Source organism: Zonotrichia albicollis, chromosome 14, assembly GCF_047830755.1.
Source record: "Zonotrichia albicollis isolate bZonAlb1 chromosome 14, bZonAlb1.hap1, whole genome shotgun sequence".
Classification (NCBI taxonomy): domain Eukaryota; kingdom Metazoa; phylum Chordata; class Aves; order Passeriformes; family Passerellidae; genus Zonotrichia; species Zonotrichia albicollis.
Window position 1 is genome coordinate 13243602 of NC_133832.1, and position 27699 is coordinate 13271300.

At 45.3% G+C, this 27699-nt stretch overlaps 1 protein-coding gene across 5 annotated transcripts in view; it reads right to left on the reverse strand.

Annotated features, from left to right (window-relative positions):
* PLS3 (plastin 3) overlaps positions 1-27699 on the reverse strand; it is a 48347-nt gene that overhangs the window by 3663 nt on the left and 16985 nt on the right. For 2 of the 5 annotated variants that reach the window (XM_074551357.1, XM_074551358.1), the window contains exons 2-11: positions 15417-15503; positions 8715-8878; positions 6317-6446; positions 5754-5886; positions 4388-4469; positions 3588-3753; positions 2368-2510; positions 1140-1166; positions 932-1027; positions 209-404 (exon numbers count right to left, since the gene is read on the reverse strand). In XM_074551357.1, the coding sequence (XP_074407458.1) occupies positions 209-404; positions 932-1027; positions 1140-1166; positions 2368-2510; positions 3588-3753; positions 4388-4469; positions 5754-5886; positions 6317-6446; positions 8715-8878; positions 15417-15483 (1204 nt within the window). In that variant the 5' untranslated portion in view covers positions 15484-15503. Of the gene's footprint in view, positions 1-208; positions 405-931; positions 1028-1139; positions 1167-2367; positions 2511-3587; positions 3754-4387; positions 4470-5753; positions 5887-6316; positions 6447-8714; positions 8879-15416; positions 15504-25997; positions 26143-26679; positions 26721-27699 lie in introns of those variants that run through there. The other 3 variants (XM_074551359.1, XM_005488174.4, XM_005488175.4) reach the window with 3 other exon arrangements.

Consider the following 27699-nt stretch of genomic DNA (forward strand, 5'->3'; position numbering starts at 1 on the left):
GAGTGCCTACAGGGTCAGAGCAGCTGAACAGGCTGCCAGGTGCCCTTCTCATTGCCCCAAATGAGTAAACACCCACTGCAGCACTGAAGCCTCAAATCATAGGTGTTAATTCAACAGAGATACCTCTGCAGGGCACAGCCCCCAGTGACACAACTGTTTACTTTAGACAGTCTCCCCCTGCTAATTTTGTGACTGATAAGGTCATCACCTTCCAAGAGGGTCCAGTCGATGTCCTGGTTTTCAGGCTTGGTAAGTGCTGGGTACTTGTTGAACAGGTTGGCCACGAAGGCCAGGTTCAGTTTGGGGTTGCCACTGACCACGTCAGCCGGCGTGACGAACTGGCGGCAGCCCAGCCGATCCGCCTGCTGCAGCATGAACTCTGCCCTGCGCAGGTCATCCTTCTCCTGCAGGGATGCAAGGGACAGCAGCTGTCATGGGACACGCTGGGCTACACTGCACAGCAGATGGGAGCTCCTCACCACTGTCTGGAGCAATGTCACAAGTCCATGTCTGGCATCAGTCACTAACCGGGTGAAGGGATGAGGCACACACACCAACCCCTGCTGCTGTGCCATTGTCACAGCTTGTCTTGCTACCTTTCTTAACATTTTCTTAGCATTCTTTTCTTTCCAAGCTCACATGCCATCAAATTTTATTGCTTTTGGAACTTAGTGGTTCAAAAGAAGTCAATATGCTCCCAAATGGAGCAAGCCCACAGAGGATTTCTCAATTATCTCTGTTAATTGGAGGGTAGTGACCAGGCTGGCAGCAAGCACTCATTGAGCACACATCTGAGGTGTGCACATGGTCACTGACACTGTACACGCTCTAGAAATTAAGATACCAGGTTACCCAGATGTCATGGGGCAATGACAGGGTACAGGGAGCTCAGGATCCTACAGGATGAGGACACAACAGCCTAAATACTTACATTGAAACCAGACATGTTAATATCAATCTGAGGCTCTCCTTCTTTCTGCCCTTTGGGGGCAATTTGATTGAGGAGGTGGAAATAGGCTCTGGAATCCTGAAATGAACGAAAAAGAAAATTCAGCTCTCCTGCACAGCAGTGAATACACCATAACAATTCATTTCAAGCTCATTTTTAACAAGTCACCATGCATAATTGGCTTATGTACCTTTACTGAATTGCCAAAATCTGTAAGCTTAAAAGAGAGCACAATGGTAGAAATCCAGGCAGCAGGAAAAGAAACAAAGGGAAAAGGTTAGAACTATTTAAGAAGACAATGATGTGGTTTGACTGCTTGAAAGCTGCCTTTGCTACAAGCTCTGGTGTCACAGCCACCTCTGCAGTGGCTGGAGGAGGCAATGACCCCATGCTGCTCACACTTATGGCCCCCAGATGCTCCAAGGCAGCCCTAACCTCTAGCCATTCCTACTGCCACAGCAATGATGAAAATGGCTCAGTGAAGACAAATTCCAAGCAAAAAGCTGATTATGTTTGAATGTTTTCTTCTGTGCCTGCACATTAGCTAGAGGAGAGGCCAGGGATGGTCACAAAGCAGGAAGAGCCAAGAGCTGTGGTGATTATTTATCAACAACATGTCCTTATAGTCCTCAGCACTAAGGAACACCTCAACATATCATGGCAGCCTAGGGGATGCATCAGAGAAGCCAACAGCTATCAGCAAAACCGTAAGTAATTTTGAAGTTGGAAATAAGAGTGACCATGCACACAACAGGTCAGATCTATGATCCTAACACATCTCAATTATCAATTTCTTTTTCTATTTCAATCTTTTTTTCTCCTACTTGAAACTGCTGGCCATGTGAATAACTCCAGAAAGCTGTTGAGATCAGTGTCCAGATGCCCCACACTGATCCAGAGGCACCATCCTCCATTTCTCACCAGTGCCCCCACTCACATGTGAAAAGCAGCTTTAGGAGTCCCCACTCCCATTCCCACTAAACCCAGTGTGAAGAATAAGAGCTCGTTTCCCTTCCTCTCTCCAGCCCATGCCATTTTAGATGAAATGCCATCACCTGCCAAGAGTGTGTGGAACTCTCACTCTCCAGTGAAGCATTTCCCCCATTATCTCCATCAAAATATGGATTAAGGACATTTGAAAGCATATAAGCAATACCAGTTTTATAGCTGAATAAAACACACAACAGCAGCACTGGAGGAAACAGACAGTTCAACACTGGGCTCACCCTCATGGCAAGAGAGCAGCCCTGCAGGACCTCAAATACAAAATCCAAAACCCCCCTAGTAAGAGCACTCAGTGTGTTAGGGTCAAGAAAGTTCCTGCCTGAGAATGAAAGGCCTCATTTGCACATGCAAACACATCCCTGTCCAGCTCCCAGCCTTTTCTGAGGCACTGCAAACCAGGAGAGCTTTGGTACCTTGATATCTGTGCTGAAGTTAGTGATTTTCTGCCAGCCTGCGTTTTCCAGGTGGTAGTTGGCCCATCTTAGGAGCAGCTCTTCTGGGGATAGCTTCATAAGGTCCTCCAGATTTTCACCATCACGAAGTAAGGCAGCCAGTGCTACAAGAAAAAGCATTGTGAGGGAAAACTCAAACCTGCAGAACAGAATTCAAGCTGCAGCAAGATTTCAGGGGGGTACAATACCAACTACTGATTATGTCAAAATATTCTGGGTATTAGCAGAGTTTTCCTGAGTTGGATGTTACACAAAGAGGAGTATAAATGATCTAGAAATATATGTGTAAAAAAGTATTTTCCCTTTTCTTGTGTAACAAAATTCTCTGGACTTTATGTGCAGTCTTTTAAGCTGATGACAGGAAGCTAAATGCAAATGCACTTCTATGTCAATGAAAAATGCTTCCAAGCAGTTTCATAAGCACCATTAAAAAAACCCAAAGGAGCCAAGATAAGCACCCTTTCAGCTGGCCAGGGCTTCCTCTGCCATGAATTTTCAATCTAAACCAAACAATGTCAACACTTCATGATGGGGAAGCTTAAATAAAAGACACTGAATCCCTTCCATCCATCTGGATGCTCTGATAGCACATGCAGGAATATCAGAGCTCTTCAGATGATTTGAAAAAGTTTAAATTTTGGAGGTTGTCATGCAGGACCAAGTGAACACAGGGAGAGACGTGCAGCATCAGTCTCTCACCACCAAGGACAAAGTGAGAGCTCAAGCTGCTCCACTGACCGTAGCAAGGAGGATTTTAGAACCAAATAACTACCACAGAGCTGAACCCCACTTTTTAATTTTTCTTTTTTTGAGAAAGCTATGCAGTTGTCTATAATCCTAAAAGGATCCAAGCAGCTTTTGCCACATCCCAACACCATAGGAGCCTGCAGCTGGAGCAGCCTGGGGCATCACCCAGCAGTGTGTGCCCAGGCTCAAGCCAAGCTGCATCCTGACTTACAGGCTGCTGTTCAGCCAGCTCTGCATGTTGATACACATCACCAGGCTGGGAGAGCCCACCTGCACAACCCTGCTGCACAGCTCCCAACAGGCTGGAGAACAACACCCTGATGATCCTCCTTCCAGCACAGGGGAGGGAGAGAAGAGGCAGAGGCAGGGCTGGGGCTGGCAGCACAAGCCAGGCTGTGTCCATGCTGTAGAGGAACCACTCAGGGTTTCATTACCTTCATTTCTGCTGAGCTCAATGTCAGCAAACAAGCCGATCTTGATGACCTGCCAGAGCAGCCCCAGGACCAGGTGGGGCTTCCCTTCCCTCAAGTCCTCCGCGCCAATGTTGACAACATGGCAGCCGATGGCAGACGCAGAATTCAAGGCCAGGTTCAGGTTCTCCTGCAAACAGCAGAGCCCAGTCACACACAGCCCAGGGAGATGCTGCCTTCCCTTTCATCCAGCACCAGCACAGGGCAGGTTCCCCCCTTGTCCTTGCTCCAGCTCAGAGGAAACACTCCCAGCTGAAGTTTTGAGGGAGCTGTGTGGCAGCAGGCTGAATCAATAAGATCTGAACTGGGCACCAGGGTTTAATTTCAGCTCTGGTATTTAGTTTCAGCCTCTGAGTTAGTTGCATCTAGTGGCATCAACAAGAATAAGGCTAGAGAAGTGCTAATTTGCACACACAGAGGGATCCTCACAGAAACAACCTGCCCTAGAATAAAATGATTCATGATTAACACCAACATCACTCTGTTTAAAAAAGACAGCGCTGTACCTCATCACCACAGCAATATCACATGTGCACAGCATTTCAGCCACTTTACCCATTCTGTCATTAATTCGGCATTTTTTAACCATGCCCACAGAACTGTCAATTATGCATGGTACAAAACTGCATTTAATAATTAAACAGAAGCTATAAAATTTGCTCCTTTCCAACATTTCACAATAATGCCTTGAGCCACCATGCAACAATCATTAATTCTATATTAATATGAATTTCAGAAAATAAAATACAGAAATGCTTTTATACCTGAATTATGAATGGTGTGAGTTTCTTCTTATTAATTGCTCTTTCATCAATTGTGTCAGGAACAGAAAGATTGATCATTTTGCTGTTAGGAGAAAAAACAGTGATATTTGAAAAACACTTAGTATTTAATCTGAACAAAACTCAATGCACTGTGACAAAACCACAGCACATTTCCTTTAGCCTGCTTGTTTTTGTGTCATTTTTTTTAACATAAAAATCAAGACTACATAAATCAGAAGTTAATATTTACATCATCAAGAGTGTATTTGTAACTAATAGCTAAGCCTGAAACTTTAAACATGTTCCCAGCCACTACTGATCTCAGCTGCTGGAGCAAAAAGAGCACATGAATTATTCACAGTGTAGTTCCTGAACTAGTGAAGACTCATTGCTCTGCTGACATCCACTGCACATTCTAGTAAGACAACAAACTTCCTCCTATTGTAAAGGTTCACTACTTCTGGCAAGAAAACCTGCCCCAAAAAAGAACAAACACTTGGAGAGCTCAGTGGGGAGCATGTGAGCACAATGAATTTTTAATCAACACCAAAAATGGCAAATTCAAACTTTGTAGTATGAACTACTTCCTACTCAGTTCAGTCTTTGCCTAAAGCCATGAATTGCTTGAAACTTGGGAAATAAATAAACTAAAAATATGCATCATGAGCTAAAGTTAAAAAATAAAAGCAGTATAAAGAAAAGAGGTAACTTTGTGTATTGATACAGAGATCCTGAAATTCCAGGTTGATCCAGTTCTCCACTATATTAATTCACTTACAATAAAACAAATGAACCTAACCCATAAAACCAACAAAAATCTCATACACAGAAGGTTGCTGGTATTTAGCAGCCCTGGAAGCCTTCTGTTCTCAGCATGTAACAGAATAAGTCACCAAACCTACTTAGTGCAGTTATTAAAAAGAACAAGAAGACTCTCAGAAAATCCTTTTTTGGGTTAATGCATAATAAGGTCACTAACATTCCCATGGAGAGCACTATCTGCCTAACCATCCAAGAGAATGGGTCATTTATCACATGTGCCTCTCCTCAAGCTACCCAGCACCCAGCTGAGTTTGCACCGGGACAACTCCTGCCCACAGAGCACCTTCTGCCCCCTCAGCAAACTCAGTCTCAAGCCCAAACAAAAGCACTGGATGAAAATATCAGCTGGCACCAAAGCTGAGGCATCACACAATGGCAATGCAAGAGGGAGAGACTGAGCCTCTTTTTATATGTGCAAAATGTTATGCACACACACCAGTCACAAAACCAGCCTAGAACAGGATGTAAATACCTCAAACTGCATTTTCAGAAAGTTATTTTGCTTATTTTTTACTTCTTTAATTCAAGAGCCATCATGACTTACCATAGCACAATGCCATCTCCCACAGCTTTGAACAGGTCATCTGTATTTGGGTTCATTGGAATAACGTGCCGACAGTCAGGATCATTTTCCAGGGCTTTGTTTATCCAGTTTACAAAGGCATATTTCTCCTCCTCTAAGATAACCAATCATAAATTCAATACAGGTTTTTTTTATAACAAAGATTTTCCCAAAAGAAGCAGAGTACAATAGCCCAGGGAAATAACAGCCCCACTATCATTACCATACATTTGTTTGGTCACACGAAGTATAAAGAAAGAAGATGTTCACAACTATCAGAATATTTCTGTTATTTACTTGTCACTTAACAACTTTATCATACTCAAGTGTGACACAAGGACTTCATCAGCAAGCAAATAAGAACACATTTAACTTAAACACTATTAAATTTGCAGCACATAAATTGTGTCCTGCTTTCACCCTGATGTGAGATCACTCTGCCCTCAGAGAACTAGAGAACAGTACAAGGCATGGTGTGGTAGAAATGGGCTGGTTTTGGCACAGGACCTCCAAAACCCTAGAGAAGAGTGAGAGGTAGATGGTACCTGAGTAGGAGTGCTGGGTGCCCTCGCTGGAGAGCTCTGAGGTGCCCCCAATGGCACAGATTCCTTCCTTCCTGTTAATGGCTCTCCGGAACGTTTTAGCGATATCGCTGCTCTTCACCTCTTGGAAAATCTACAATTGAAAGTGCTCTGTTAGGCAGGAAAAATTCATCTTCATAAACTAAAAAGGACCACAGAAGGAGCTATTTCTTCTCAGCTTTAAAGCAACAGTAAAATCAGCAAATGTGAAGGGCCCAGCAAGGGTGTAGTGGTATTAAATCTGACATGGACAGTGGGCAGAGTCATCCCACTTTCCCAAACACACACTGTAAGTGCCTATTGAAACAGAAGCATTAGGCATGAAGTACCTTGCACAGATTTACCTTTACAAGTAGATTTCAAGAGACCACAAGAAAAAACCATGAAACCTTTGAAGTCTGAGCACAGGAAACACATGCAGCAGGTCCTGCAGGGCCAAACTTGAGAAAGCTGAGGTGCAATTTTAACCCTTCTGTGTAAGCCAGATGCTCATGTGACTGTGACTTTAGTTCACACAAAAGACTTCATCCACAACCCAACAACAACAACTCTCTTTAAGCATATAACAGTCAAATCTGCAATAAAGTGTAACAACGAGTGATCCAAGTAAATATTCTCCCTTCTTCCACAGCAGGCTTCATCTAACTGGTGAAACACCCTCTTGTTGGAGGGCAGAAGAGATGCTTTAGCACAGAAGACTGCACATGCCATTTGCACAGGTTGGATGCTACTGTTAGTGGCCCCAAGGCCCTACAGAACTGAGCAGCTATTAGTAAAAAAACACATTCAGTGGCTGGAAGTCTACTGTAACTCTCTCAAAGCTAAACTAAATTAGTTTAAACCAAGATGAAAATACAAATGAAATGTGTAGAGGTTCTCTAAACACTACCCAGAAAAGGACAATGAAACTACAGGGTCAGGCTGCTGGTTGTCACACCTCACCTTCCCCATCCCTTAAACACAGGGAGGTGGCAAGTTAAAATGATAATACAGCACAGTTAAATCATCTCCTGATGGCATGCAGAGGTTGATCAGGTAAAGCTGACTGAAGATATGAGAGTCCAAAAGTTGGAGGATTTCTGGTTGGTTGGCTTTAACCACAAGGATTTTATTTTAGATCTATTTATTTTAAAATTTTCTGGGTTAACTACTCTGTTCTTGAGAACAGGTGCTCTAATGCTGAGGTACCACTAAATCACTTGGTCTCAATGTAAAGACAGTTCATGCCATTCTTTGTACCATAAACTCCAGTAAAAATGCTCAGAGCAAGAGTTCAGTTTGTAAAACCCATCCAGCTAAGCATTGCTAATGTACACCTTAGCTGCCCTAAGACATTTTGTCTTTCCTCAATCATTGGTACCTTTCAAATGTGACAGAAAAGATTTATTTCTTCCTTCCTAGTGCAAAGTTAAGAGTTATGGACCAGCTCAAACCAACAGCTGAAACATGCACCCAGCATGCAAGTGTTTACAAACTGCAAACTCCAACTTACTAGCTGGCTCCGAACTCAAAAAGTTCAGAGGGTCTGAAAACAATTAAGGAACAGAAAGTGAAGATAAATAAAGAAATATCAAGAAAACTAATTGACATGAAAACAGCTCCCTCAATGTACTGCACATACTTTAATTACTCCTTCAGCATTCAGTCATCAGAGCATCAAAAGGATGAAAAACATACATCGAAGAAGTCTTGCACTTTTGTGAAAATTAATAAATGTTTAAATTCAGGCCTATTTCTACTAAAAAACACTGATCTTCCAGCTTGTACCCATCACCTTATTCCTGTTTTTCCTTTTCCAGGCAAGAGATTTGAATTTTCCTAGATTAGCACCTAACACAAATCCAAGTGTGTCTTGAGATGCCCTTTGAACTCCTTAGCAAATACTTGCAGTCCCATTAAACCGAGAAAGGAAGTTATACTGATACACAGGGAAAACAAGCATTCATCTGTGTGCCTGGAAAAACTGAACAGCTTCCAGTAAATACTGTAAGCTTGGATCATTGCAAGTCTTTCTTTCCAGTTGTCACATCATGTGGAAACAGTATTTTGGCCTCCAATGAAGCTATCACACACTAAAACCACATGGATTCTTTTTGGTTGGTTGGTTTTTGTTCAAAAACCAACCAATATTTCTCCTCTGTCCAAATCTAAAGGCTGTCAATAACAGCACAAAAGTCTGATCATATACAGATACTTGTACAAAGAGCTGATTTTTACATGGCTAGAATGATAAGTTTGTCAAAAGAAAATTAGGATTAGGTTAAAGTGGCTGAGAAGTCAGGTTCAATCTCTTCTATGGTCTTCCTTAGCTTTGTCTAAAAGGCCCCCCCCAGGCTGCTGGTAATTCAAAAATATCACTTACATAGACAAACTCTTCAAAACTAATCTTCCCATCTTTGTTCTTGTCACCATCAATCATGAGCTTCTGGATGATCTCTCTCACTTTGTAGCCAGGGAGAGGCAGGCTGGCCTCCTTGAACAGCTCGTGCAGCTCGTAGTCACAGATGAAGCCATTGCTGTTGAGGTCTGAGGAAGAGAAGAGGCAGCAGAAGGTTTTAGAAATGTCCCTGTACCTGACAGAACTGACCCCCAACAAAGGGGCAAAAATGTAACCCCCATGTCCAAGAGCTTCATGGAGAGCAACCTGCACACTGGGGACCTGCTGATGGGCACACAGCAGGATGGCCACACCAAAAATATCAAGGAGTTTAAAGGACACCCATAGGGACCAAAGGCACACAGTAAATACACACAGCACATCCTCAGAGAGTGCCCCAGCACAAGTCCTGGGAGCCCTCCAGCTCTGGCAACAGCAGCTTTGAAGCAGGACTGCCCACGATGACTCTGGGCACATGTGACCAGTCTGGCGTTAAAGTTTCACAACAGAACATCTGTATTTTCATAAACAATCCCCAGAATATCTCTTTTTGTGTCTAAATACCACAGCCCTTGCATGTTAAAAATAGATGGTCATGAAACACAGCACCTTTTATATTCTGAACTAAAAACACCAAGTCAGCTCTGCAGTTGCATTTTTACCATGTTGTCAATGATATTCTCCATTTAACACTGACAGCAAATTGCAGATATTTTACTGCTGCCCAAGAATGCTCTGCCAGGACATTTGCTTTCACAGTCTATCACCAAGCCACAGCAGCACCATGTGTTTAGTGAGATAGTGTCACCTATCTGAGGAACAAAACAAGAATCTAGTGTGACACTGGAGCTTTGCACATCACAGATCCCAACCTCTCTGGGGACATCACATCTACTGACCACAAATCCAGCATCTCCAGACCTTGTTCAGGCAAGCGAGGTTTTCCAGCCACTGTGGACAGGCAGGGGTTGGTGCCTCCTTCCCCAGGATGAGCAGAGTGCTGGTCACAGCAGAGCTGGCACCCAGATTTCAGCAGAGCTGGGTCCCCAAGCAGACAGAGCGTTTGAAGCAGTTGCACAGCCCAGATTCACACCTCAAGACATAAGCATGACCCTCCAGCCCCATCTTTGGGGAGGCAGGGATTCAGGGCACGTTGTGCTGTTACTGGCTCAGTAACAAAATACTAAAATCCCTTTGCTGCAGGCAAGTGCTACAGACAGCCCAGGGAAGTTAATTTAGTGCCTGAAGAGCTGCACCAGCCTCAGAATTTGGTTATCTTCAAGAGGGTATCTCACCACAGCCACTGGGGTCAGTATTTATCCTTGAACAGAGATACTTTCAGTAATAAAGAAAACAATCAGAATAGCTCTAAGGCCCAGGGTTATTTTTTTTAAACCAAATTGTGGGTGCCAATTTTCTTTTAATGAGGATTCTGTGATTTTTAGGTTTTGTTTCACAGCAGTGTTCCAGCAAGCAGCATGCTTGCACCATCACTCCAACCACTGCACCACCAGTCCTCATTTTCCAGATCCATATGGGAATATGGGATTTTAAAATTGTTTTTATCAGTCATAAAGAAAGTGAAACTGCTTAGTGGCAAATACTGAAGTAACCAGAGCAAACCTGTACTCCTTCCTACACCCCAGTCTCTGTGTCTCAGACTAAGGAAGAGCATCAATTCCATAGAATAATAAATACACTAAACTACTTCATGAGAAGTCAGTGTTTACAATAGTACTGAGGAAATAAAGTGGTTTGGGGCAATGATTAATGATAACAATAGGCTGCTCTCTGGCCCTCAATTTTAGAATTTTATTCTGAACTAATACAAGCTTACAAAGGCAAGATTTATTAACAGTCCAGCCTGAGATGTCATGAGCAAACTATTTCCCCTCTAGATAAATCACAGCTTCTTCTATTACAGTATTTTTATTACTGAATCTAACTTTGCAATATGCATCTTTTCCCCTCCTTACAGCCAGTGAGGAAAATAAGTCAAGAAGTGATTTCCTAATCTCCAAGGCCTATGAACCTAAAACAAAACTTTACTTTCACCTCAGCCTGCAGTCAACTCCCTTGCTTTTACCTGTGCCTGACTGAACCAACCAAAATCCCTCAGCATGCTGCCAAATTAATCAGGTAAATCCAAAATCATCTGTTTATCACTTCTTCCAGTCAATCCACCACTTAAGTTTTACAGCTACCCAAATGTTAAGAGTAAATGTAAACAGCTGGGAAAGAACAGAGAAAATTAAGACTTCAAAATATAAATTGTATCCCTGATGGGATCCAATTTTGATTCAGATTTGGTAAAGGTTTTCCTCTTCACCTGTCTGGGTTAAGCATTCAGAAGTGTTTCTTTTTCAGGCTTGCATGTGCTATGTCTGAGCCTATTCAGATGCAGAAGGGATAAAACCTTACATGGTATTTAATGAAGCAGAAGCTTCTTAGGTGAGACAGCAGGAAACTGAGCTCCAAAGTCTGCAACTTCAATAAGGGACACATGGATAAAAGGATGCTGAAACCTATTAAGATCTTGGTTGTACATATGAAACCCTGCAGGGCAGGTATGAGGAATCTACTCCAAGCTGAGTCAACATCTGCCCAGTTTGGTTTCATTCACTCCTGCAATCAGCATCTTCCCAGTTCTCCAGGTGTGCTTAGTTCAAAGATTTACCTCTGTGCACTAAAAAGAAAAATAAACAGGAGCTCTGCCACACGAAGAGCCACTGAAATGCACACTGACAAGGGACCTCACATAGGTCAGCAGAATGGCACAAAGAAAGATTTTGCCCATCAGCAAAGGCTGCACTGGGCTCAACCAAACAGCACAAAATCAAGTGTGAAGGACACACCTTAACTCACTCATAACCTTTGATCCTCAGGACTCAGGACCTAAGCTCTTGCAACCCTTAACAATATCCCAAACACCCACTTGTACAAGCTACTCTTCCATAGTACTCTGGGAAAAAGTTAAACACTGATTTACTTCACAGAGTAAAAGGGCATCCATGTGCCAGACGTTTGGGATGGGGATTACAAATAAATCAGGTCTGTTAGTTTAACTGTGAGACCACACACCAAGTTACTGGTTTTGCACTGAAGATGCTCTCATTTCAAGTTTTACTTCTTGGCCACAGAAGGGCAGATTTGAGTGTTAAAACTGCTGGTTTTACCATAAAGTGGTGCTGGCCCTTGGTTCTGGTAGCAGAGTCAAGTAGTGATACTATGAGATGGAAAATGGACCTGTTCTTAACATGCCATCCAGCCTGACATGACAAACACACCTGAGACCCCTATTCCACAGGCAGCTGCTTCCCTTCCTACTGTCTCTGTTCCCCTTCTGGCATCAAATGCAGAAAGAAGCAGCATTAAAAAAAAAATTAAACACCAAAAAACTCTACCTCTGCAGTACCAGCCAGTTCCAAAACTATTTCCAACATCACTGCAGGCCCACAATATGGTGCCTTGCTGGATGTCCTGCAACAGGCCCTGACTTCAGACAGAATTCTCTAACAAAATCTGAGCTGGTGTTGAGCAGCTGAAGAGGCTGTCAAAAGAGAAGCCATACCAAATGAAATGGTTCGGCGGCCTGCCCAGCATTACTAATGGAAGAAAGCAAAATTGTTTTAACAGACAAGCTGCAGCCTGGATTCATTATAGTCTGCCTGATGGAAAGGAAACTACAGCACATCTGAAGTTTCCTATTTCTACTGAAAGATGCATGCATGCCAGGGCGCTAAAGCTGGGAAAGGTCATGGCAGCAGGCACGGCACCTCTGCCGTGTGCAGGTGGCGCAGCAAAGCCGCCACGAATCCTAAAAGCTGCTTCAAGCTCCAGCTCAGCTTCCTCCTGAGGACAAGCACTTAAAATAGCTTAAATAACAGGATGCTAGAGGGGGAAAGTAACCCACACGTTTCCTTTTAAGGACATATGCTCAGCAGGAGCACAGGATCACAGATCCCTACTTGCCCTAAGCAAATGTTTCGGAGCATTGTTTTACCACCTTGGAGTGCTGCACAAAGTGTTCAGGCCAGTTATGATTTTTGAGTACTTCATGTTTCCAGAAAAGATGCTTATCTCTGCTTATCTTAGAAGGAGAGAGAATGAAGACAAATAAACAGAGCAAGTTTGTGGATTTTTTTGTGCCACGCCTCCCCTCTGAAGTGCCCCTGTTTGGCCAAGTACACACACAGGCACCTGTTGCACAGAACAAATTCAGAGATCCAATGAGATCTGGAGCAACTTGTTCTTCTCCCACTAACCTGTGGGTCACTCCAAGCCCAGACAGCTCCAATACCCCATTAATTACTGTTTTCAAACATTACAAAGCTTTTTTTCCCCCACTGCTCTTTACCACTTGGAGCAGTTCCAAGACAAATAACTGCCTGTAGGATGGTGGGAGCTGCTTGTCTGTGCTATAGCTGGCTTTGGTGATAACCTTCAGCAGTGGTTTCTCATCTGTGGACTGTCTTAATAAGCAATAGGATGTCTATGGGACTCATGCCTTTGGCTGGCTGTCAGAGAACAGCACATCAGTTGCATGGGAGAGAGGAAATACCTTCAAGTGGCATGGAAGGCAAGTGGTGACAGAGCACATAGTAACTAACACACTTCACTGCCTTCCAGCATCCCCAGATATCTCAATCCAGTCAGCTGCAGACAGAAAAGCTGGTCAAACACACACCTTTAAAGCCCCATCAACCTACCCATGCAGAGCAGCAGCTTGCCCCATGCTGGAGTTAAAGCAGGTCTCCAGGAAGCCCAACCAGCATTGGAGCAGGGCACACCTTGGTGAGCACCCTGTGAAATGTTTCCTCCTCCCCACATCTCCTTCATGACATCCTAGAAGCCAACCAGCTGAGTTTTGCTATAACCATGCTTCTCAGCTGTGTTCCAAATCCTCCAGATAGCTGGGAGATGAAAAACAGGGTTCATTTTACACAGCAGCCTTAATCCAGCTTCTGTTCACATTCACTGGAGACGCTATTAGCAGTTCACAGTGAAAGGCAGTCACCAGGCAGTGACCAGCCCAATATCCCAGGGCAAACATGGCTCCTTCAGGCAAGAATAAAGGGAATGAGAGCATTAGAGTCATTCCTGACAGGTGTGTCCCACATGCTTGCGGGCTCTACCATGCCTAAAGCACACAAAACAAGGCAGTTGAAAAGAACTAGCAGATCCTATCTCATTTGTGGGTATGTCCAGGATAATTAGCACATTCCTCATTAATATTAAAGTTCTGACACTGCCTTTATAATTTAAAACCAAACAGGGACCCACATCCTGAGCAGGGTGAGCTGGTTTCCTACAACAAACCAAGATCTGACTTGTGTTTCTCCATGTTTCCAACCTAATCTTGATCATTTCCTCCACACCAATGACAAAAAGCCACCACATTCCAGAGAGGTTAATAATTTTAAATGTATCCAAGGACAGAACAGGCTGCCTACATCTCAGCCTTAATGAGACTGCACTAAGAGGCACATTAGACAGAGATAAACACCATGCTTCCTCCCAAGGAACATCTCCCTCTGCTGCAAAAGTCTTGAGAAGGGCAAGAGAGGAGAGGGAACTCCTTAAAATGCAACTTCCTTCAGGTTCCAACAGGGGTTACTGCTCCATGAGAATCAGTTGCCTCTGAAATTCACATTTCTCTATGCAGATGGGAAATTCTGAACAAGTGAGAGTTTTCACAGCAGCCCTGCCCTAGGAAGGTGGTACCACCCAATACAGATAAGAGGCAACTATGATTTTATATATATAACCAGCGCTCAAGTGATGCCCATGTCCAGTTAAGAAAAACAAAATGCTGGCTCTCAGTGCTTGTGCAACTTGATCCTGGCCAGTGCCAGTCCCGGGTGTGGCCCCCCAGCTGAACACACTGACCTCAGTCCCCTAGGGCTGCGCTCCAGCGCCCATCCCACCCCTCCCTGCTGGTGCTCTGACCCTTCAGTAAGCCATTGCAAGAAACTAAACCAACAGAAAAACATGTTTTCCATTATGTCAGTTCTCTGCCCATTTCAGTTTCCTGAAGCAGCCTGCCAGAGATTCTGTGATGCCAGGGCAGGGGGAAAGCTGGGAGGCAGGAGGAGCAGCCCCTGGAGGAAGCTCAGCAGGCTGAGGGAGATCAGCAGAGATGGAGCCAGCAGAGGGCAATGGAGGTGTGCTCAGCACAAGGCACTGATCATCACCACAAGCTGCTCCATGAGGCCAGGTAAACAAATTCAGTTTTGCCTACAAGCCCCAAGTGCACTCTGTGCAAGCCAAAAATGCAGCACCTACACTGACCATGCACACAGCTCAGCCAGTCTGCCAAACCAACACCACCAGAACCAAGCACCCTGCAAGCCCTCAAGTGCAGCCAAGGCCAAAGCAATGCAAAACCTGTCTGGATATTTCTTCTGCCATCAGGAAGCAACAAAGCCCACCCTGGAGCAAGAGTTCAGGGCTGTCTGCCAGTGCTCCCTGATAGCCAGACTGCCTTGTTCCTGCCTTTGTGCTCCTTGGCCAAAGGGACAAGCCAGAAGCAGCAAAGCTGCCAAGGGACTCCTTGGCACAGAGACAATCATGAGACCAGCACAATGCCCACATCCTGCTGGCACTGCTGCTCATCACAGGGGTGGGATAAATCCAATTCAAACGTGCAGCAGACAGGAGCAAGGTGCCCTCTCCTGTGTGACTTACCAACTTTAGCAAAGGCCTCCTTGAGTTCCTCCAGCTCATCTTTGGAGATTTGCATGGTGTTGGCCATCTCATGAATTTAGGGAGTACCTAAAGAGAGAAAAAGAACACAGTATGAAACCAGGCTGCATTCAACAACACAGTTTCCAACAGCAGCATAGCAACAATCAGTACCAGTGTCACCACACTTCCTGGGACCATGTTTATCTTTCCACTAAGAAAACAGATGTGTCAAACTCGAGATGGGAAATACACTCTTTAACAAGTCAAAAAGCCCATTAGCCTTGTCAATATTTAGCTCTGTATGTTATTTTATGATTATGGTGTTCTGAACATATGAAGGTACCTGCTGTCAGTGTATTCTGTAGGTCAGAACACACATCTCCAGAGATTTTCCACAACTTTGAACAAAATCAGAATCCAGTGTCAAAATATTAATGGAGAGCACACAGTTACCAAACCCAAAGAAAAGATTCTGAACACTACATGGAGAGGGTATTTTGGCACAAAGTAGTGTACCTGGTACTGTTTGCAAAAAGAAAATAGTTTGCTCTTTTGCAAGAAAACTGTTTGAATCAACACCTACTTGTTTCCCCAGAGTCAGACTCCCAAAAAACTGCAAGGAACAGGCTGTTTGCATGGCCCCTATTTCCCTGAATGGCAGAAGTACCATGAGCAAGCACAGAAGAGCTTGAGAAACAGCGAGACCTCGAGTTCACAGAAACTCTACTTGGACCGGATCTGCTTGGTGTCTAACAGAGAGGATGGAGCACAGAGTTCCTCCACCCATCTGCCACCATGCTCCTTTCCAAGCACTGATGAAGTGCCTGGACAGGAGGTATCACCACAGGGATGGGAGCAAGTCAGACACCTACACACATCCCATCCCAGACACTCGTCACAGGGCATTGGATGCCCTGGTGGCACTCTGACCATGAGAGAGCATGATTGATGCAACAAGGAACAGAAACACTGGTAAGCACATTCTAACACCTCTGCCAGCTCTAGCTCAGGGTCTGTAATGGGGATTTGGGCAGGCTTGGTGCGACTTCAAATGAGATTTGCAGCCCGAGATTTTCCAGCTCCCACATTGTTCACCACAATCCTGAAGCTGTGAAATAAAATGTTCCTCCTCTGCCTATGGGAACAGACACAACTGCCTCCTGCTTTGTAAGCAAAGGGTGGATTGAGGTTTACAGACTGTCAGAAGCAGGATCCTGAACAGGCTGGCTCTGGCTCAAGGCTCAAGCAACAAGAGGCTCAGTTTAACAAATGCCTGTGCTCTGATTAGCAACCTTCTTTTGTCTGAGACTCCCAGCTGCCTTCACAAGCACTCACACAAGTTTGCCTGTAGCTGTAAATATTCATTTTCTGTAACACTTCACTCAGTCTGGAAAGAATGAAGTTGTTGGAGATGAGAGCAATGGGCAGGCGTGGCAGCCTGGGAAAGCCGCTCAGACAGGTGCTCGCAGCAGAGAAACTCAACAAGAGTTGCATCACTGCAGAGACACGAAGGAAAGCACTTCAAACCCCACCTCCCAGTATTAGCAGCACAACAAGATGTTGAACAGTCAGTAAAAGCAACCAACAGCAAGACAACAAACTTCACTGGGTTCAAGTTGAAAAATGGGATAGAGGGAGGAATCGCAGCAAAGGTGCATCAGACAGAGATAAAAGATAAATCTTTATAAAAGTAATTTTATTTACTGTTTCACAGTAAAAAGGCTAATTGACCAAGGCAATGGTACCATGCAGGTCCCTGCAAGATGCAGGAATGCTGTGTGCAGCACTGATTTTCTTGCTTGATCTCCAGTGTGGGATCTGTCTCCATTCCTGGAGCAGCCCCTTCCCTGTAACCTCCCATGGGTGCCTCAGTCAAGCCTCAGTGCCACCAAAACCTGGCTATTTACAGGGGATAAAGGAGTTGCTTAGCAAGAAAATCAGCTCTGAGCAGGCCTGTTGCATGATACAAGAGATGGATTTCACAACTGGCAGAAACACTTGGAGAATGCTCCCAAGAACAGGGCCAGATTTGGCTATGCAGGCAGGTGGCACGACCTGCCAGGCAGGAGAGGCTGAGCTACAGACTGAAAATTCAGCCAAAGTTCCTCCACAAGTTCTGCCTTCTTCCTAATTCTCATTTGCACCAATTCATTTTCAAACCATGAGGATTTCCCTTAAAAAGGGATTTCCCAAAGCATCATTACCTAACCACTTAATTGGAATTTAATTTGCTGCTGACTATCTCTAACATCTTTAACACCAAAAGAAGCAGCAAACACCACCATGAACCGAGAGCTTTTAAAAATGCTGCTCTGTTTGACTTTATCAGGTAAATATTATGCTCTGGATATGCCTTAGGGTTGTTTGTATGGGTCTTGACTTAAAAAATCTTCCTTCCAGTTCCTAGACTGTTCAGCTCAGTCCATAAAACAGGTTTCACTCTCAGTTTTTGTAATATCACTTCTTCCTTCTGTTTCTCTGCTTGAGAGGAAGGAGGGAGAATTCAAACCAGCAGAGAAAAAGCAGACACCTGACCTTGTCAGGGCTGTCTGTGAAGGGAAAGGTGTTATAACAAACCAGTCCATGGAAAGGTTAATGGGCCACAAAGTTACAGCTCCCAAAGCAATTGTACAGAGCTTTTCTGCAATGCAGCGGTATTACACCATCACTCCGACACTGGGCTGGGGGGCAGGGGAGCTTTTCTTTTTCTTGTTGTGTGGGGGGTTTTATGTTTGTTTGTTTTTAATAGCTGAGTCTAGGGCATTCAGAATCGTGTTTTTCATTCAGTTGCATTTTTAAATAAGAGGCTTTGTCTTGTGGGACATAAAAGGCCCTTTTATCACCCTGGCACAGGGATCACACATCAGCTGCCTCCCTGGAAGCCCTGTGGGGACTCTCCACGCTGCTCACGCCTGGCCAGGTCACACTCACACTGCAACAAAGCCTCCACCAGGGTACGACAGGCAGAGACACTGAAACACCCATCCCAGAACAAGAGAAAATTTTAGTCTGGTAGCTGACAGCCCATGGGTCAATGCACAGATAAACAAAGTGTACAAGGAAGCAATCCCTGCTCCAGATCCCTCATCCTGCCTTCATCCCTCACTCCACAGAGGAAAAGGGCAGCTCTGTCACACACGGATGCACAAAGGCACCTACTCAGCAGAGTGTGGCTGGCAGACACTGCAGCCTCTTTCTGTCCTCTCAAGAGTACCTGGGACACAGATCAGAGCTGCCTAAGTACAAGGTTTTGGGATATCAACTCGTTCCCTGAGACTGGCTGTATAAAGTTCCTGTGCAAACAAATTTTACAGGTTCTAAGCACACTGCAGTCACCGAACTGAAGTTAGTTTATTTGCAGAACTGCAACAGGGGCAGGTCAGGGAAAGCTGTCCCAGCGTGTGTTTTGACAGCTGTGAGCCACCTGGGGACAGCCACTGCAGGGCTGTCACTGGAGGGATCCAGATCCCTCTGCTGAGGCACTCAGCACTTCCAGCACTAGTGCCAGAAGCTAGCCAGGATATTCGGGTGGATTAACTGCTCAGACAGCAACTTAAAAACAGTCAAGCACAGAGAAAAATGTTCTCAAGACTCTTCCCCAAGAGGGGAAGCCCTGGAAGCTACATCCTGGAAGCTCCATTACACAGAGCACTGGTAGAAAACTGATGAAGGGGGGATATTCAGACATTTGTACATCTTGAAAGTTGGCAGATTAATTCAAATTTGAAAGCACATAACAACCAAATATTTCCTGAGAGCCACTTGAACACTTCCAACAGAAACAGAGCTGGAATTTGCTGCTGATCCAAATGGAAGAATTTACTTTCTTAGCAGCTCTGTGTTACTCTGAAAACTGAGTACTTCATCCCTTCCAGGCTTGCCTTCCTTTAATATCTCTACAATGACTGATTAACAATATCAACTTGTTTACTCAAACAGGCCAGTGCAGAGACACATTCAAGAGTCAACAAAAAGGTGTAAGTATATCCTATTTCCACCCAATCTAAAAAAAAAAATAATCCAACACAACGAGTGAGCTAGACCTGGTCTGGAGCAGTGACTCAGTTTCTGAGGAACCTGTGGTTTTGCTCCCTTTTCATGACAAAAGCTCCTGACATCAGAAGACAAGTCAGTTAGCAGTAGCTAATTAAGAATACTCAAACCCCACACACCTGTGACCACTAAGCCAGCACACATCTTTTGGAATAAGCAGTGGGACAGCCAGGCACTCGGTCCCCTCACAACCACAGCAAGTGCCAGAGCCCTGGGGCTGCTTGGCCAGTCTGGAGGAAGCTCAGTGATCCAGCCCCAGGCCTCCTGTGGCTCACCTAATCCTCCTCTTCCTCCCTGTTCTGCAGGCAGGGCTGCTCCCTGCCAAGAAAGAGCAGCATAGCAGAGTGGGGTGGCCGTGTGCTCTCCCCTCTTCACCCTCCCCAGCCCCTCTGAAAGCAGCCAGCAGATTGTGCCCATCCCAAAGGGCTCTGCAACTCCAGAGCTGCCAGGACAGCCCAGAGCAGCCCCTCAGGGCAGTGAGGGAAGAGTCACCAGCAAGGGATACAAGCCTGAGTTTTCTCTGCATCCCTTCCCAGGTGAGTGGAAGCTGCAGAGGATGCTGAGATTGTCAGAGCAATGTCCTGACGCTGCAGGAACCCTCCTGCACAGGCACAGGCCTGGGCCCATGCTGCTTTTGGAAATGTTTGCAGGCAGGAGAGGGCACAGACACATCCACTCCCATCTCCATCTCTGATGGCTGCTTTTAGTGGTCCAGCCTAAGCAAAGCCTTTGGGGTTTTACAGACAACAGTCCCAAACTGACATTGACAGGAGGACACGATGGTGCACAGACTTGCTTGATGAGTCCTCTGAGGTAAATAGTTTCCAATGCTTGGGAGGAAGACAGGAAGGCTGAGGGATTGATGGCCTGTAAATGAAAACCTATCATAAAATCCATCCTCTCCTGCTTATAATCAGTTTGTGTGCTCGTCAAATGCTCACCACAGTGTTTTGCTCATCAAATTCCTACAAGACAGCACCCACACCCTGGATGTGGTTGTTAGCAAACACCAAGCTGATGGAAGCACATAAACTTTTAATTGGCAATTACCTTCCAGACAGCCACTGGTCAGAGGCACTGGCAGAAACCAGACCTTCACCTTCACCCTTTGGTGAGAGATATCATCCTGGTAGGAGCAGTGATCAAGAGATGCTGCCCATCCAGAAAGGCTCCACCATGGTGGTGCCTAACCCCTTACCATCAGCATGATGATGCAGATTCTGAAATCAGTTTGGTGCTGCTCTGTGCACAATTGTGGTTCTTGTGCTCACAAACACTGAGGTGTTCCTATGCACTCAGGGAGCTGATTTCTCTGCCTCAGGAAGAAAGGGGCACACAATGCTTTGAGCAGGCATTGCTTTGGGGTGCCACATTTGACTGACTGGCTGCATCTCTCATCTGTGGATCTCCCCTTCAGTGAAGTTTTCCCAGCCCCAAACACATCAGGCTCAACAGCAGTGAATCTACAGCTCTGCTGTCAGGTCTGCAGTGCTTTAACTGTTGAACACCACTGTACTCTAACACCTGCAAAGCCATTACCCAAATCTAGCTTTATTTCTCTTAGTTCAGCTTTTCTTGGCCATGCAAAGCACCAAAAAACTCACCTCAACAGCCAAGACCAACTACAAAAATCCAGCTTTAATTCTGAATTACTTTAAGCTTGCCTGGCTTTGGATGGACCACCTTACACCACCCAGCTCTCCAGCTCCCTTTACACACAGGACACCTCCTGGCTGGCTGTGTAGCCCACCAGCTGCATCACAGGGAAAGGACACAGGGCTGCAGATAGATTCCCACTGCACAGGCACCTTCCAGGTCACTCCATCCCAAATCCATACTGAAATTACCTCCAGCTGCTGTTTCTGAAGCACCTCTAAAGCAGCAGGATTCCCACCAGCAGGCTTTGCTTTATATTCTTTCAGACTCCTGAAACTGTCATGCTGGGAGAGGCAAGCTCCTTGCTATGCTTATGATCACCTGGGAGTGGACTGTGAAACTTTGCTCCAGTTGTTGCACAACCCATCACTGCTGCAGGGGAAAAATCTGCCAAATCCATCAGGAGCAGACACACATGCTGGAATTAGTCACTGCTCTCGGCTTGCCAGAGCTTCTCTCCAGAGCTGGAGGCATGTCTCAATGGGGTAGCCACCTCTGGACAAGTATGTTCCTCCAGCCAGTCCAGGTTAGAAGCTCAGTTTCCCCCAGCTAGACCTGCACAGAGTGATGCCAGGTATTTTTCTGAGCAGCACAGATGCCCAGCAGAGATCTGGGTTGCAGAGAGGCAGGGCCACTCCAACAGTATGGAAACAAATGCAGAAAATCACTTTTCCTATGCCCTCTGCACAGACTTTATCCACCACCCCAACATCGACTGGCAGCCTGGACAACCTGATCCTTCCCCTTTTGCATGCTGGTCCAAGTGTTTTCTCTCCCTTCATGACAGAACCAGATTCACGAGCTTCAATCATCTTAAATCCTTAGTAAAAGCAACTGCTGAGCCATCAGCCAATTTACATGCCTTTTGACAGCCCTGCACAGCCAAGGAAGCTCTCTGGGGTGTGGTCAGGCCTGGATAATGATCAGCACGATCAGAACTGAACTGCAGCCAGCACCCAGAGAAAATCCAAAATCAGCATCAAACTTGCTCACAGCATCAAACAGGAATCAGCCCCTTGATAAAAGCCCAGGATAGTCATGTCCTCCACAGCAGCATCCAAATTACTGAAAGCTGGGATATGAACAGAAATTCACAGGGATTCAAGTACAGCAATCCCCCTGTCTCACAGATATGAGAAAACAGACAGAGCAAGCAGCTGAGGATGCTTGGTCACATGGTACCAAATTGCCCAGAGGCTGGAAGGAAGCACAAGTCAGAAGAACACAAATGCTTCCACTCCAATTGCCCATGGAAAGGAAAAAATAAAGCTTTCCCAGCCCTCAAAGAAATTTCCCCCAACACATCCCTGTCCCCTGAGCCAGAGCTGCCTCTGATGCACACCAAGGGTAAGATGCAGTCCTGGAGCAGCGTGGATGGATGCTTGGTAACTCCCATCTACCTGAAGGAGGCTGAACAGGAACACAAAACTGCTTTGGGACTCAAATGGAAGGGAGAAACACTAAAAGCTTTCTGCAGACCTTACACTCTTTGAAGGCTCCTGTCATGGAAGACCAGGGCCAAGTGGATTGATTGGATGGATGGATGGATGGATGGATGGATGATCACAGAGGAGACCAAGTGCACTCACACACTCCCATCATGCTGCAGGCTCACAGCTACAGCCCACAGACCTTGCTCAAAATGTATTACACATCTCTACAGAGCATTCATAATCTACAGGGCACAGTAGAAAACAGATAAAATACTGCTCAAGGCACCGATGAATCAATCCTTAAAAGCCTCTTCAACAAATACTCCTACGAAGTATTGCATTTTGACACACCTCCAGTTTTAGTAGAGCAGCTGCTCAAGGGTTAGAGAACATTTCAAATCATAACCGACTAGGTTGGTTTAACTAACTTTTGAAATAGTTTGTTCATGTCAGAGGAAACAGAAGAGCAATATTCTCATTACCTAGCTAGCACAACATGGAACAGGTGATCCTTTCAAGACGTCTCAGGAAAGGAAGAGCTGAACACTCATCTACCTGGAACTTGCAAAAGCAAACAGAGATTATTTAAACTTAAGTGCAAGAAGGTAAAGGAGAGGAGGGCTGAGGTCAGGTGTCGCTAATGGACTGAAACTCAGAAGGCTTCATTTAAATTCCTGGCTCAAACACAGAAAAGTCATGCAAGCCTCTCAGGAAATTCTTATGTTGATAGTAATTCTTATTCTTGTGTAGTTCCCAAAAAAAAGAGCAGCACTAACACTTCCTTCTGCTTATTCTGTACCTTAACCATAAATGTCTTAAAGAAAGGACCCATCTCTTACCCTCCATTGCAAAAACTCAGCATCTCTCATTTTATGAGAGGACACTCAGAGCAATAATGTAAAAGACAGTGGGTTCCCTGCCAGCATAAGCAAGGAGGAATGAGGTTCACAAGGCTGAATCTGTGCAAATTTTCTTCCCCAGAAGCGCTTGGCACCTGCTTGCTGAGACCTGCAGGTTACCCTCAACATGCTTTAAGTATATGTCCTCAATTCCCAATATTCAGCCCCAAAGGAGCCCAGCTCCTTACAAGAGCTGAGCCTGCAGCCTGGCTCAGGAGCAGCTGGATAAAGCCCTGCAAATCCCAGAACACTCTCCATCCCCCCAGCAGCTCCAGCTCTGCTCCCAGGCAGCACCTTTGGCAGGGAAAGGAACTGATACCCAGGGTGCCACGATAAAGCAAGAAGCATTACTCAGTCTGTTACACTTCCTCTCCACCCAGGTGGGGGAATCAACCAGATCCCTAAATTAAATCACAGTACAGTCACTGCTTATTCAACAGCAGCAAACAAGCTCCTGCACGCCAAACACCCAGCATGACGGTGCTGATCCCTGGCAAGCTGGACAAAAGGAGTTTCAGCTGTTCATTTTGGGAGGGTGGGTTCTGTGCAACCTTTTAGAAGGTACAGCTGTGGGCAAGCAGTTTGCAAACCGTTCTATCAGCTGAAGGTAAATAGAGCTGTCCAGAAAGAGACAGCCAAGGCTGAAATTCTGGCTGCCCAAATGATAAACATGCAGAGAAATGTGTCAATTAATGTTTTCTTAAATAAGAAACAAAACACTAGAAACTACAAACCGTACCCTAAGTGTTGTAATTATGTTTCAAAAGTGTCTTAAACCCCAGGAATTTCAGTAACAGATCTCTCACTAGAAAAAGCTACTGGAAAAAGAAAAACCATTTTCCATCCTTCCCCTGCTGTCTGTGATCTTGTTTAGAAAGCACTTGGGAAAAAGGGAAAGAAGTCAAATTAATTTGTTTCAGAGCAAGAAAGCAACATCAGACTACAATAAATCAGTGTCACTACATAGCTGTCCTAGTGGCTTATGAAGTAGGAAAAATCTCTGTAAATTCACCACTCATTTACTGCAGAATAGATGGTGTAGATCCTATCTACTCTCCACAAAATCAGAAACATTAATCTCAAAAATTAATGCAAAATGGCCAGAAGTGAAGGAAAGCTGCTGGCTTTGCCTCCCAGGAGGTTGCAATGACAGTGAAATCACATTTAGTCTAACTGCAGGGTGTTCCCCACACTTCTCTATAATTTAACTTAATATGGGGAGGAGTGATAGGGAGCCAAAGACAGCAGCCATGAGTTCAGGATCAGGCAAGCTCTCGTTCGTGACTCTTGGACTTTGGAGAAGCATTAAAAACCTCCACAAAATACACTCTCATTAGCAGGCTTCAAGGTTAGGTAAATGCATCCAGCATCAAGGCTGGGAAAATGCATCAGGCACTCCTGGAGATGAGCACTAACTTCTCCTTAGGTCCCTTCAAGCTGCTTTGCTTCCTCCTCCTCCTTCTTCACCCTCCATTTCCCAGCTCAGCCAGTGCCCAATACCCCTAGGACAGATGTTGTGGTTAGAGAGATGTATGCCCTGTAAACAGCATGCAACCTCACCACCACTTTGAATTTCTCGAGGGTGTGAGAGTCCTCCAGCTGTGGAAATCATTCTTTGGAGACAGATGCTTTGCAGAATAAATGCAGAGTGAAATATCTCTTCTTAGCCTTTTGGCTAAGAGATAATACAGTATCAGTTTAATAAAACATAACTTAGCAAAACCTCAGAGCAATACATTCAGTACAAACAAAATTAGAATGTGAAAAAGATATACTAGAAGTTTTTTACAGGTTTGCAGACAAATGAAGTTACCAGAACAAAAAATTCAGCATTTCAGTATGGTATGCAAGTGCTTTAAGCTAGTAGTGACTACTAAAGTGTTTAGAGAGGGTCTGCCTTGGCTTCCAGCATCAGGTATAGCCAGAAACCACAGCAAGCCAGATAAACTCCTCTGTTAGGAGATGAAATCCTGCCAGCCTGTAATGCCTCATGCCATTCCAGCTGCAATGGCAGGGCAGCATTCAGAGCCCAACCTCTCCAGGTGAGAGACCCCAAAAAGTTCAGCAGCCACACAGCCAGCAGCCTACAGCCACTTCCCAAAAGCTCTCAGAGCTCCTCGCACTTTCTGCAAGGCAGGGGTTTAAATATTTAACGCTTTAACATGCAAGTTTGAGCAGTTCTGCTGTGCAAAAGCCCGCAGCAGACAGAGATGGAACAAACCCAGAGCTGGGAGGACACACCCTGAGCCCTAAACACGAATCCCTCGCTGATGCCCAGCCTGGGCAGCCCTCCCTGCTGCTGCTCGCACGCGTTTATCATGTGCGCCGATAAATTCCCAACTCAGACACACCAAAACCCGAAACTCTCTCTGCCCTCAGCTGTTTTCCTCCATCCACTACAGCAGGCGGAATCACAAGACTTTGAGCAGGGAAAAGCGCAGCAGGACAAGTTATCGCAGGACGATCTCCGGCACGGCCCGCACCGCACGGCCAGCCCAGCCCAGCCCAGCACACCGGGCCACCCGCCCGGTTCTCCTTACCCGGCTCTCTCCGCCCGGGGACGCCGAATCGCTGCCTCGGCCGGCCCGCGGCGTCTCCCCCGCCCCCGGCCCGGAGCAGGGCAGCCAGCATTCCTCCCTTCCCTCCCTTCCTCCCGCTCCCCGCCCAGCGAGGGGAGGTCGCTCCCGGGGATGCGGCCACGCCGCGACAGCGACCCGAGCATTCCCTGAGAGCGGGAATTCTTCCCAAAAAAACAGCCCCTGGTCCTTTATGGCTTGGCACTGGGGATAGGAAGCGGTAAGATACAGAGATTTTAGGTAAGCAAACTATTTTTTTTAATTAATAAAAAACAAAACACAAACCAAAAAAAAAAAAAAAAAAAAAAACTGAACAAAAAAATCCCTCTACTGCTCGTTACTCTTTAGAACAAATGGATTTTGATTTGCTCATTCTCAGCGTGCCCAAACAGCAACGCAGAGCTTGTATTTGGCTTTATGTACTTATTTTATGGATGCCTTTGAAACAACCAGAAGCTCACAGAATACTCAGGATCCAGACCTATCTGGCCTTAATCTGCACTGAAGGAGGATGCTGCCTGCTATCTCACCTCATAGTTCCTCAAAAACAAAAACTAACAAAAAAAAATTTTAAATGGTCTGAATAGATTAGATTAAATGAAATACAGAGTTCAGAGCTGGCCCATACTGTAATATATTGCATTACCTCAGCAATTAATCCTTGTCTGCTCTAGATGAAACAGGAACAGACATCTGCTGCAAGCCAGGAAGACACAAGCAACAGAAACATCATGTACTGTGTGCTGCTGATGCAATGAACAGGAGCAGAATCAATCACCAGAAAGGTTAAGTTGGCTTTCCAAACTATAATCATATATTTCAGAGATTTCTGCTCCTGTTAAGTCCATCATGTTTGAGCATTTCCACAGCAAAAAGGAAAATATGTCATTTACTAATAAACACAATATTTGAATTAGTAAAAAATCTGAAGAACTCATGACTGTTCTAAAAATTATGGTCACTGGGTGGTTTTTTGTTGTTTCTCTTTAAAAATTACATCAGCCAGGAAAGTGAGTCACTCATTGCCTGGTACCATTTCTTGGGTATCACCTGAAAATTTAGCTTCCAGCTGTAAAGTTTCAAAGGAGGTATAAAACACACCCCAAAAAACAAAACAAAACAAAAAACCTAAACCAAACCCACAGCCTGCCAACTTCCTCAGGATGGTAAACATCATGGAAATCAAAATAGAGGGTTTTATGCCCAGAACTGCAGCTGTAACTTAAAAAGAAAGAAGTTGGATTGGAAAAACACTTCTGCAGTCCACGGAGACCAGGCTGAGTGCACATCAGGCAGGGTTTAGGGAAGAGCAACTTCAGCTCTGCTGATTTGCACCAGCAGCCAGCTTCAGCATCACAGCACATCTGGGTGCAGGGAGCCCAGTTGGCTGCTCTGACCAAAACCAGGGACTGCATCCAGCCTCTGAAGTCTAGGGGATATCATGCAACAAAAATGAAAAAACTCATCTCATGAAGTTTAGCATCTTCACTTTCCATCCTACATTGCACAGCACAAATCCATCCTGTAGGGGTTAGTGAGGCTTTGGGGCCTGACAGCTCTGGGGGAGAACATGCCAGAGCCCAGCTCCCAAACCAGGCTGTGACTTTCTGTCAGTGGCAGAGCCATTGCACAAGCAATGCCTGCTCAGTGTCTGTCACCTGTGTTG